This window comes from Melanotaenia boesemani, chromosome 14, assembly GCF_017639745.1.
Source record: "Melanotaenia boesemani isolate fMelBoe1 chromosome 14, fMelBoe1.pri, whole genome shotgun sequence".
Taxonomy (NCBI): Eukaryota; Metazoa; Chordata; class Actinopteri; order Atheriniformes; family Melanotaeniidae; genus Melanotaenia; species Melanotaenia boesemani.
In genome coordinates, this window is record NC_055695.1 from 29,227,184 (window position 1) to 29,240,576 (window position 13,393).

Below are 13,393 nucleotides of genomic sequence, written 5' to 3' on the forward strand. Positions count from 1 at the left end.
GGAAACAATTATGATATAACATCGTTCTGTCTATTGTTTAAATTCAATCTTTCTATGTCCCGTTTCCTCTCAGAATTGTGACCTATATGGCTTTGACAAAGTTCAGACATGGTTCCGATTTAGTGCTACATATGAAAGTAGTCTGGCTTGGTTTTAAAAATCAGATATGTGTTCAGAGTGCCATAAAACAAAATGTTGAATTTAGGTTACACATGGGGAAAAAATAGAATTGGTGTGAGAATGTAGCCTCTGTGACTCAATTCTTCTTTGTGAGTGACTCGTGGAAAAAAAATTCAGTAAAAAGAGTTGAGTTTCTCATCACCATTGTGAGCATGAATCAAACACAGAGGTATCAAAACATGGCACAATCACTACTCCTATGGTGGTTTCAGTAATGGGCAGGACCCCCTGATTTCCCCACCCCTTAGTACGCCATTGCTGCCTAAATAAGCTGCTACTGATCATTTTTTAATGTCATGTGATCCATTAATCATTGTTAGGAGAGCCAAATTTTTCAAAATCCTGAGATCGATCTATCTATCCCGGGTGACAGCTTTATATTAATTTAACCTTTTATTTCTTTAATTTTTATCAAGGAAGGTTGGTCTGTGGATTTCTAATCTTAAAATGAGTATAATAAAACGGTAACCAAAGTGGGACCAGAGGATAGGGAAACACCGAGCAGTCAGTCTGAGGCTTCACGGCTCCGCCGCCGTCGTTTCACAACCGACGAACTAACTCCTCTGACATTAAAGTCACCACGTCTCTGTCCTCTGGAGCACCGGCTGGAGCCTGAGGTGGAAGTAATGTGGAAGAAGTGTCACCTCATGTGGGCGAGGCTGACTTTGCACCTTCGTTTGAGTCGTTAGCTGAAGGCTGGCCAGCTTCCTTCATTCAGACAGCACGCGGGGGGATGTGGGGAAGCCAGAGAACAGGGCTCCTTGACTTTGTTTCACTGCCGCTGGCCGTGGCTGTGATGTGCTGTGCCCAGAGGTAAGTGTGGCTGCGGGGTTAAAACCCGACACGTCGGGGTGTCGACTTTGAAGAGGACTTAAAGCATTTTCTTCTGTCTTTCAGCGTCAACGAACCGGGGAACATGTCTTTCGTCAAAGAGACTGTAGATAAACTGTTGAAAGGATACGATATTCGTCTTCGGCCAGACTTTGGAGGTAAGACTCAGGTCGTTTATCGTTATTTCGCACTTTAATATCTCCCCTTTTGTTTACTTTGTTTGCTTTTTGTGACTGAATCAGTCGCCCATAATGAACTTTTATATTATTTCTTTTAAGGTCCCCCGGTTGCTGTTGGCATGAGTATAGACGTGGCGAGTATAGACATGGTGTCAGAAGTTAACATGGTAAGTTGTTTAAATTAGAAACGAGAATGCTTGGGTTGCCAGGTTGTGAAAAATCCCACGGACTTGTGTTATCCTAATTAGTGAACATGCTTTGATAAATCTTTATTACCCCTTAAGAACCCATGCGTTTCTCATCAGGACCTAATTTATGATACTGACATTTTTACAATAATTCATCAACTGTGAAACTGTAAAATTGCTAATAAATTATTTTAGCCTTGCATCCAAAAGAGTAACATCAGCTGGAAATATGTTGTTTTTTTAATAAATTACTTTGATATGATCTGTTAAGGCTTGGTTAATAAAGTCCAATAAATGTAGTTCATAACACTTAAAATAAGTCATTTCAAATAGCTGGATGACATTCAGTTGATCTAAACTTGACAAACAAAAATAAGGAAATTTGTTTTTGGTTGATTATTTATCCCCTTTAATAATTCCAATTGGTGTTATAAATTGTTGGAAAACCTGACTAATCACGATTAAAAAGGGGTATAACTAAACATGTGGGTTGTGCCCCTCAAAAATGTGCCAAAATCTCCTGTAATATTCTCCTGTTGGTATTCCCTCTTGTTTTGTGATTCAAGTGCTGCCAGATGTGTTCCAGTCACAGATGTGTGAAAGACACCTTAGTGATAGACAGACATACAGTATCAGAATGAGAACTTAGAGCCAGTGGTGATCCCACATCTGGGAAACTGGGACCTTACTCCATCCTCCAGGATGACAGCGCCCTCCCCTACAGAGTCCAGATCATCACAGAGTACCCGCTGCGAGTTCATACTTCAACCCCACTTGCGGGATCAGCTGTTCACGTTAAAGTAACCAACATAACTACACTGGTTGACCTTCAACAACTTCTGGTTGAGGAATGGGATGCCATCCTACAGCAGTGTGTGACCAGCATGAGGAGGAGGTGTCATGCTGTCGTGGGTGTGTATGGATCCTAAACATGCTACTGAGTTCCTTGATTGTGGAAAATAATAAAATGTGAAAAATGTTTTTTCCTAATTATGGTGAGAGAGTACAATAATCAAAATTACCAAGACACTATCAGCAAAAGGGAATACCAACGGGAGCATATTTCAGGGAATGTTGGTACATTTTTGGGGCAGCACCCACATGTTTAGCTGTGTTGCTCATTCCACAAAAGCACAATCCTTACAAGTCATTACAAATCAGACTTTTTAATGATCTACAGACAGAATTTGGGCTCTGAATGCCACCACATTGGATTTAAAATAACAACTGAGATGTAAGTGAAATCCAGACTTTCAGGTTTAATTCAAGGGGTTTTACAAACATATCCTATAAAACATTTAGGAACTGCAACCATTTTTATGCAAAGTCTCCTCATTTCAGGGACTCAAAAGTAATTAGACAATCAGCATTACTGTAAATAAAATGTTTATTTTTATACTTTGATGAGAATCCTTTACAGACAAAAACTGCATGAAGTCTGGAACCCATGAACATCATCAAACTCTGGGTTTCCTCCTCTGTGATCCTTTACTGCAGCTGTCTTTAGTTGTTGCTTGTTTGTGGGTCTTTCTGCCCTCCCCCTCTCAAACTCATGGCCAACTGGCTTGAAAACTGATTAGAGATGTTCCGATGCCATTTTCTTCTGTCAGATACTGATTCTGATATCTGTCGATACAGAGTACTGATCCGATACCAGCTCAAAGCAACGGACACGCAAGACTGTGTAACTTCCTGTGTGTGGTGTGTTGGGCAGGAAAGAAAGAATTATAATTACATTTTCATGGTATCTGATGGTGTTTAGACAGAAATACTTGCCAATACCGATCCCCTTACTTTTGTTAGAATCAGCGAGTGTTTCCAATGCTAGTATCGGTATCGGCCCAATTCTGTATCTGATGAGTGAATCAACCATTGCAGAATATTCATCTTCTTTGCCTTAAAAAAACTCCTGGGATGCTTTCACAGTGTGTTCTGGGTAATTTTTCATCTGTACTCTGACATCCAGTCACCTTTGCTGAATGTGAGCAGAAAGTAAAACTTGAGATTTCATCTGGCTGCTTTGGTCTGCTGTCTCATCACCAATAAACACCAGAGACCCAGAGCCAGTGGTAGCCATGTACACACCGCCTGACTGCCTTCACCATGTTTTACAGAAGATGTACTTTGGATCATGATCTGTTCCAAGCCCGCTCCATACTTTCTTCTTCTCATCATGCTAGTTCACGTTGAGCTTGTTTCATCTGTCCACAGAATGCTGTTCCAGAACTGAGCCGCTTTTCTAGCCGCTTTTTGGTAAAGTCTAATCTGGACTTGGTGAACCCTCTGTATTTGACCTCATGAAGTCTTCTCTTCATGGTAGATTTAAATACAAATACACCTGATTTCTGGATACTGTTCTGCACCTGGGTGGATGTTGTGAAGGGTTTTTTCATCACTATGGAAAGGATCCTGCAAACATCCACCGCTGTTCTCTTCCATGGATGTCCAGACCTTTTTAAGTTTCCACACTCACCAGTGTCCTCTCTTCCTCTCAGAATGAACCAAACTATTAATTTAGTCACTCATAACATTTCTACTGTCTCTATGATGGATTTTTTTTTTCCACCCTAAGGATGTCTGTTTCAAACTCATCAGCGCTCCTTTGACTGCATGTTGATGGTTCAAAGCAACAGATTACAAATGCAAATGCAAGAACTGGAATTAACTCCAGACCTTTTATCTTTTTGGTTGATGATGGATTAATGAGGGAATAGCCCATGAAGCCCATGAAATAGCTTTAAGCTTAACTGTCCACTTACTTTTTGTCCTTTGAAAAAGAGGCATTAAAGAGCTGTAAGTCCTAAACCTTTTCTCAAATTTGGATGTGAATACCCTTAAATTGGAGCTGAGAGTCTGCACTTTAAGGAAAAATTGATTAGATAACTGAATCTTGAATATATTTTGGTAAACACGAAAAAAACAAAACTTGTGTCATTGTCCACATATATAGGGCTGGTTTTATTAAGGGGGAAATAATCAGGTTCGAATTACAGGGGAGATAAGGGGAGCTTGGCTCCCCTGAAAGGCAGAAGAGCTCCCTTAAGAGATTCAGTTGATACTTAGGGGGAGCCCTAAAAATCTTCCAAACGACGCAGATGATCCATTCTGTTTCCTTCAGCACGCGCACAGCAGCATTGTTTGTCTGTTGTCTGTGAGTGTCCAAACAACCACCTGATGTGCTTCTTTTTGTGGTTAAAGAACTCTCTGTTGCTGTTTCTGGTTAAACAAGCTGCATTCAGTAGTTTATTCAATAGTAACCATATTTTTGACCGCGCTACGTGCACTAATATAAATGCGTGTGCACGTGACATGTGAAGTCACGGTGTATGTGCGAAAATAAGGCTCCTCCGAAAGCCCCAGTGTAAATCTAGCCCTGGAAATATATTTGATTTTTGCTTTTGGTGCTAATTTTATAAAGCATCGGCACATACTGCATTTTAAAAGGTGATTGCTACAGCTATAGTTCTGTTTAAACTAAAAAATGAATCCAGTTTCATATGTTGGCAAACACAAACAAGTCATATTTACTCTTGTTATTGTTTATTTTTAGGCACTTTTTCTGTTGTCTAGAAGGATCTGCTCATTTGTTGTGTGAGATTAGTTGAATAATTGCACATCTTGGTTCACTGGCTGTGTGATTGTTGCAGCGATGCCCTAATGATCCTGTTAGAATATAAGGTCAGTAAGTGTTGTTGCTATGCCTTTTCTTTTTATCATAACACAACAAGAAAATAATGAAATAAAATACTGAAATAGCCAGATTTTAGAGGTGTGTGTGTGCCAGTGCTCTGAGGTTGGCATGCCATGAGTTTAATGCCTTTATGCCATCTATCAGTGGACTGAACTGCTGACAGAGCTTGATGTCCAATCACATGGTCTGAGAGGAAATAGCCCCTGACATGCTGTCCTGACAAGTGTGTGTGATGAAATGTACTCGTGCTGCATTTAAATGCATCTCTACAGCAGCACACTGAGGCTCAATGAAAACCACAGAGAGGTTAATGCTGGCTTCCAGACATATTGAGTTTATGTTTGTTAACAATAATCTGGTTATTTTAAGTGTAATCCAAGTTATAGTTTAGCCCTGTTTATATATATATATATATATATATATTATAAAACAACCTATTAAATCACACAGTGGCTGTATGGACAGATAATAACTTTCCTTCTTTCTATAGTTTTATTCTTGTTTTTGGAAAATAAATGAAGCCCAAAGCATATAATTGGATGGCTTGGATGGAAGATTTTCTCCTCACCAGCCATGATCTCCATTATATATGGAAATGTCTGTATTTATTATCCTTAAATGTCATTTATTATCCTTAAATGTCCAGTCAACAGGTTACCAGTAGATGTAGTGGCAGAGAAAGACTTAAACACATCACACACACACACACACACACACAATATATATATATATATATATATATATATATATATATATATATATATATATATATATATATATATATATATATATGTATGTATGTATGTATGTATGTATGTGTATATATATATATATATACACACATACATACTAGGGCTGTCAAATGAATTAATCAATTAATCATGATTAATCACCATTCGCAACTATACCTGAAATTCGCCTGTTTTTACTGTAAAGTATTAACAGAACAAGCCAACACTACACATATTTAGTGTTAACTGGACTTCCCTCATCATAAATCATTTTAGAGAAGGAACTGCTGCTGCTCATTAATCTGCAAACCATTTTCAAACTATTTAGAGTCCTTTATTCCACAGGAAGAAAGATTATGAACAAAGTGGAAAACTTTCTTGACTCGGGGCTTCAGCTTAACGTCAAACCATGTAATGCTCAGAGAAACTTCCAAAACCCCCTGAGCCACATCTCAGACTCTCCAGGCCTCAGTTAGCATGTTAAATGTTAAAGTTTATGACAGTACAATTAGAAAAAGAATGAACAAGTTATGACTTGTTTTGAAGGGTTGCAGAAGAAAGCCTCGTCTGTTAATACAGGAATCTGCAACTTTATTTGGTCTGGGGCCAGATTTTTTCTGACCAGCTGAATGGCGGGCCAATATATATATATATATATATATATGTGTGAGATGTTGTATAATGTGTGTGTTCCATACATGAATGTTTATTACTTTGTTATATATATTTAACAATGTGTGGGCTCCCCATCCATCCATCCATCCATCCAGCCATCCATCCATCCATCCATCCATCCATTTTCTGCCGCTTATCTGAAGTCAGGTCGCGGGGGGAGCTGCCAGAGCAGGGAAACCTAGACCCGGCCACATTTACCAGCTCATCTGGAGGGATCCCGAGGTGTTCCCAGGCCAGCCGAGAGATGTAGTCCATTCAGTGTGTCCTGGGTCTTCCCCGGGGCCTCCTTCCAATGGGATGTACCCGGAACACCTCACCAGGGAGGTGTCCTGGAGGCATGACCAGATGCCCAAGCCACCTCATCTGGCTCCTCTCGATGCGGAGGAGCAGCGACTCCACTCTGAGCCCCTCCCGGATCACCGAGCTTCTCACACTATCTCTAAGGGAGAGGCCGGCCACCCTGCAGAGAAAACTCATTCGGCCGCTTGTATTTGTGATCTTGTTCTTTGCACAGCTCATGACCATAGGTGAGGGTAGGAACGTAGATTGACCGGTAAATCAAGAACTTTGCCTTTTGGCTCAGCTCCTTCTTCACCACAACAGACCGATGCAGAGTCTGCATCACTGCAGATGCCGCACCGATCCGCCTGTCGATCTCCCGCTCTATGCTTCCATCACTCGTGAACAAGACCCCGAGATAGGTGAACTCCTCCACTTGGGGCAGGACCTCATTCCTGACCCGGAGAAAGCACTCCACCCTTTTTCAGCTGAGGACCATAGTCTCAGATTTGGAGGTGCTGATTCTCATCCCAGCCGCTTCACACTCAGTTGCAAATTGCTCCAATGCGAGCTGAAGATTGCGGCCCGATGAATCCAACAGAACCACATCAACCACAAAGAGCGGAGACCCAATCCTGAGGCCACCAAACCTGACCCCCTCAACACCTCCGCTGCGCCAGAAATTCTGTCCGTAAAAGTTATGAACAGAACAGCACTCCATACTCCCGGAGTACCCCCCCCCCCACAGGAGCCCTCAGAGGACACGGCCTTCTCCAAGCCCACAAAGCACATGTAGACTGGTTGAGCAAACTCCCATGCCCCCTCCAAGACCCTGAAGAGGATGTAGAGCTGGTCCACTGTTCCACGCCCGGGATGAAAACCACATTGCTTCTCCTCAGTCCGAGGTTCGACTATATGACTGACCCTCCTCTCCAGCACTACTGAATAGAACTTACCAGGAAGGCTGAGGAGTGTGATCCCCCTGTGGTTGGAGTACACCCTCCGGTCCCCTTTTTTGAAGAGGGGGACCAACACCCCAGTCTGCCACTCCAAGTCTGCAGACAGTTGTACAGCATCCAGAGCCCTAAGGAACTCTGGGCGGACCTCATCCACCCTTGAGGCCCTGCCACTGAGAAGCTTTATAACCACCTCAGCGACCTCGGCCCCAGAGATGGGAGAGCCAACACCAGGGTCCCCAGACTCTGCTTCCTCATCAGAAGACATGTTGTTGGGATCAAGAAGGTCTTCGAAGTATTCCCTCCACTGCCTCACAACGTCCCGAGTCGAGGTTAGCAGTCCCCTATCCCCACTGTACACAGTGTTGATGGAGCACTACTTTCCTGAGTAGCCGGATGGTGGACCAGAATCTTCTCGAAGCCATCCGGAAGTCATTCTCCATGGCCTCACTAAACTCATCCCATGTCTGAGTTTTTGCTTTAGCAACCGTGGAAGCTGCGTTCTTCTTAGCCTGTTGATACCCATTAGCTGCCTCTGGAGTCCCCCAGGCCAAAAAGGCCCGATAGGACTCCTTCTCTAGCTTGACGGCATCCCTTACTGCTGGTGTCCACCAACGAGTTCAGGGATTACCGCCATGACAGGCACCGATGACCGTACGGCCACAGCTCCGGCTGGCCTCAACAATAGAGGCACGGAACACAGCCTACTCGGACTCAATGTCCCCCGCCTCACCCGGGACATGGTTGAAGCTCTGCCGGAGATGGGAGTTGAAACTCTTTCTGACAGGGGACTCTGCCAGACCCTCATAACACGCTTGGGTCTGCCAGGCCTGACTGGCATCCTCCCCCACCATCCGAGTCAACCCAACACCAGGTGGTGAGCAGTTTACAACCTCGCCCCTCTCTTCACCGGAGTGTCCAAGACATGCGGCTGCAAGTCCGACATGCGACTACAAAGTCGATCATCGAACTGCGGCCTAAAGTGTCCTGGTGCCAAGTGCACATGTGGACACTCTTATGCCTGAACAAGGTGTTTGTTATGAGCAATCCATGATGCGCACAAAGGTCCAACAGCAAAACACCACTCGAATTTAGATCAGGGGGGCTGTTCCTCTCAATCACGCTTCTCCAGGTCTCACTGTCATTGCCCTCGTGAGCATTGAAGTCTCCCAGCAGAACGAGGGAGTCCCCCGAAGGAGTGTTCTCCAACACTCCTTCCAAGGACTCCAAAAAGGGTGGGTACTCTGAACTGCTGTTTGGTGCATAGGCACAAGGTGGAGGGAGTCTACCCTTTCATCCACAAGGGTTAACGCCAACATACAGGCGCCAAGTCGGGGGCCAATGAGCATGCTCACACCTGCTCGGCGCCGCTCACCAGGAGCAACTCCAGAATGGAAGAGGGTCTAGCCCCTCTCAAAAGACAGTGGTTTTAGAGCCCAAACCATGTGTTGAGGTTAGTCCAACTATATTTTGCTGGAACCGCTCAACCTTGAGCACCAGCTCAGGCTCCTTCCCCGCCAGAGAGGTGACATTCCACGTCCCTAGAGCTATCTTCTGAAGCTGAGGATCAGACCACCAGGGTCCCTGCCTTTGGCCACCGTCCAGCTCACACTGCACTCCTGCAGGGGGTGAGCCCACAGGAGGGGGGGCACGTCACCCTTCCAGGCTGAGTCCAACTGGGCCCCATGGGCAAAGGCCCAGCCAAGCGCGCACCTCTGTGCCCCACCTTCAGGCCTGGCTCCAGGTTGTCAGGTTAACTACACATCACACCCACAGCAACAACAGTTTTTTTCCTCGTCTTTCTGTCTGGTGTTCTAGCTCCTGAAGCAACATTTCTTTGACGATTTAGTGTTGCTCTGCTCTTTTGGGGAAAACTCTGATAGAAACAGCTGGTAAACTTTCCACTTTCACCTTCAAACCAAGCTCGGGAGGCGGAGGAGTGGTGACACAGCAGCTAGCTTCAGGGTTAGCTCCATTCACTTTACCTAGAAGTGGTGAAACAGAAACGGGGACTCTGCTGAAACTAGCAGAGCTGTGTGGTGTTTATTGCTAAAGCTGGAAGCAAAACATTCACTGCTAAACAGGAAGTTTATCACAGCGACATCCCCCTCCCAACTGCTCTGACTCCTGTGCTATACAGCTCTCTCCAGCTCAACCATTCTTAAAGGGGCCACGATGCTCTTTCAGCAGTGCTGCAAACAGCACCATGTCTCTGCACAATGAGACATTACTCTTGCAATCTTTAAAAAAAAAAAAAAAGTGTAATCTTGCGGGCCAGATTTTATTGGTGGCAGGCTAGTTTTGGCCTGTAGGCCACCAGTTGCCAACCACTGGTTTAAAAAGAACATGGCACCATGGCTTAGGTTTGCAAAGCTGCATCTGAACAAACCATAAAACTTCTGTCCTTTGGACAGACCAGACCAAAGTGGACATATTTGGTCAGAATTAACAACAGAACATTTGTAGAAAACCAAACACAGCATGTAACACATCGTATCAGTTGTCAAGCATGGTGGTGGAGGGATGATGATAGGGGTTTGTTCCTGCCTCAGGACATGGACACCTTGCAGTCACTGAGTGGACAATGAACTTTCAGATTTTGGCTGAACTGGTATGTAACAGGACAGAGATCTCAAACACATCAGTAAATAAACAAAATGACTGAAAAAGCTAAATATTCAGCCCTCCGTGAATGTAGAATTCAGTTTGGCCTATAGATAACAGTTCTTTCAAAGAAAGTATGAGACTTCTTGACTGTTTGAAAATTTATTTGCCTTCTCCTGAAGATACTGTAAAACATGTGTTTCCTGTGCTCTGTTGAAATGAAACTTTTACAACACCAGTGCATCAACCACAAACATTTTCTGCTTATACTTGTTCCTTCTTCTACTTCTTCTTACACTATACTGGGGTAGCTGCAGTACACTATTTACTCGCTACCTCCCCCTAGCGGGGTAGCTGAACCACTATATATTAACAGAGGCAGTACACTAAAAGAACAAATCGCTTGCAAAGATCCAGTTAAACTCCAGGCCTTAACCTGATTGAAATGCTGTAGTGGGACCTAAAAACAGGTGCAAACATTAACTGAAGCAACTGAAGTAAATTGCTTACAAATCTTTGCGTGAGACTGATTACCATACTGAAAATAACAACTTCAAGTTACTTTAAGTAAAGATGGTTCTACAAGCTGCTGAATGATAGTGTTTGTTTTTTAAAATTAATATACTGCTTCTGCTATGTCTGTAGAAGCGTGACAGAAACAAGCACTCACCAGCTCACGCAAGCCCCCTCAAGGTGTGGCTGTCTGCCTCACCTTCCGATCAGTGAAAAATGTCACATATTTACTGTAATGGATGACCCCAAGGATTCGGAAATTCAGCCACACACACACGTTTAAACAGAGGTTGGTTTATTGTGAGGAATGAGAGGATGGTGTTTGGTACTCAGATCCTGGGAAAGCAGTCTGCTCACATGGGGCGGACGCACATTCCAGGACAGCTTGGTTCTGGGATCTGAAAACACTCCGACAGTTTGTGCAAGTCTGATTTCCAGATCAAGAGAACAAAAGGTCATACACAGAGAGACAAAAGTCAGGATACTTATCCAAGGGGGTAGGCGAGAATCAGTAGTCATAGATCAGAGCAGGGGTCAGTGTCCAGATAATCACAAGGAGAGGAAGATCTGTCGAGGGCAAGGCGAGGGTAATCCTGGGACGTGGCTTGGTCATAAGAAGAAAACAGGAACAGCAAACCAACACAGGATCTCAATTTGGCACTGTTGATAATCTGGCAGGGAAGGAGAGTTTAAGTAGGGCTGTGCACAGGTGAGGATAGGGAGCAATCCGGGAAGCCCAGGTGGAATGAATGAACCTGATTAAGGAGCATTTGCTAGAGGCCTAGAAATATAAACCATGACGCTTACAATAAAGACATTACACAGACTGCAGAAAAACATGGTGTACAATAAATATTTCTGTAAGCTTTATATTGGCAACATGCTGAGAAACAGAAACAGGCACACGTCATACAACCCAGTGTGTATAGGATCGTGCATTCAAAGCTCAGCTTGTCGCTGCCTCATCTCAGGTCTCTGACCTGTAATTGATCAGAAAATATACAAAATTCGATGTTTTTACTTAAGAAAATGTAAAAAAAAAAAAAAAAAAAAAAAAATTATTGGACTCGCACAGAAAATAAAGGCAGGTGAGGCTCTGCCTCCCCTGACCGAACGTCACTGGTTAAGAGCCTCAGAATATTTTTTATCATGTCCTGGTACATTTGGTAAAACTTTTTTTCCTTATAAAAATGTTTTTCTTTTTTTATTTGATTTCAGTCAAAAGCCACATAATCTACCAAAGATGGGATTAAGTCAGTTTTGAACAAAGGAGATGAAAATGTCACCTGCACTTGCAAAGGATTTCACTATTCCCAAGCCTACTGCAACCTAATATCTACAAATTCCCTCAGAATCAGAGGCGTGGACTTTAATCACAGATTTGATGATTTCAGACTTATAGAATTAAAGTCTACTGACTACTGGCTTCTCTTGGTACTGATCATCCAGACTAATCCCAAAACTCAAAATAAATGCAAAACAGATCATTGCTTGAAGGTTAAAGCAGCTGAATTATTTATTTTTTATTTTTTTGCTGGCATGAAGTTTTAAAATCTTTTTGCAGTTTTTTTTTTCAGACAGCCCTTAGGTTTTTACAAATTACTATTCCTATTATTTATAATGCCTCTATTTTCTTCCTTACTGGGTTAAAGTAAGAAAAATAGTACTGAAAACTTTTGAGAGAACAAATTTGTTAATATTTTTACACTGTGAGAATAGGTAAATACAATAAGTCTGAGCACAAACTAAATTTGATCTCTTGCTGTAATTGCTGTTAATTGTGCTGTATGTATGGATTTGAAACGCCAAGGCAGCTTTTTTAGATAATTTTTGGTTACATTTGCTTTTGCAAAGTTCAGATACAAATTTAAAATTTGTATTGAAAATAGCATTACTTTTCTTGGACTTCAAAATCAAAATTTAACTTTGCTTGGGAGTTGTTTTATACCACAAACACAGATTTAAGTAGCCTAAACAACAGAGAGAAACAGTTTGAGGAGGGGACGTTTTTTACCGCTGCACCACTAGACCAGGGAGTCTGGACCAGACACAAACCCTTTAAAATACAGCAAGTTGCTTTTTGCCAGGTACAGAATTAATTGTTTTTTTTTGCATGAGGCACGACTTCTACTACAGTCTTATTATATATGCTACTGTTATTGTGGATAAAAGATAAAAGTCAGTCTAATTGATTGGAAGCCATTTTTTAAAACTCATCTAAAATCTGTTAATTCAGTACTTAATGGGACAGATGTAATATTCACATTAGAGCCCACGCCAGCTTTCAGCTTGAGAATCTGCTTGTCTGCTTTGGTCATCCCTTGTAAAAACATTCAGTCTCTTCTGTGATGATCATTTCAGACTGTCTGTGTTAATGGCTCTGGGCATACAGATGGGAACACAAGAAATGCATCTCCTCCCCTGGCCCGAGAAATCAAACACATCGAGAAAATAAACACTCCCAGTGGCGCGCAAGCATGTGTTAAAAATGATCTGCCCATGATAGCGATGATGGGACGGCGTCTCCATGAGGCATTACGGAAACAGTCACATCTTTGATTTGTCA

The 13,393-nt window shown here is 42.8% G+C and overlaps 1 protein-coding gene across 4 annotated transcripts in view; it reads left to right on the top strand.

Annotated features, from left to right (window-relative positions):
* The first annotated feature begins 534 nt into the window (after positions 1 to 534).
* gabrb3 (gamma-aminobutyric acid type A receptor subunit beta3) overlaps positions 535 to 13,393 on the top strand; it is a 36,059-nt gene continuing 23,200 nt past the window's right edge. For 2 of the 4 annotated variants that reach the window (XM_042006310.1, XM_042006306.1), the window contains exons 1-3: positions 535 to 993; positions 1,078 to 1,169; positions 1,290 to 1,357. In XM_042006310.1, the coding sequence (XP_041862244.1) occupies positions 914 to 993; positions 1,078 to 1,169; positions 1,290 to 1,357 (240 nt within the window). In that variant the 5' untranslated portion in view covers positions 535 to 913. The remainder of the gene's footprint in view (positions 994 to 1,077; positions 1,170 to 1,289; positions 1,358 to 13,393) is intronic. The other 2 variants (XM_042006307.1, XM_042006309.1) reach the window with 2 other exon arrangements.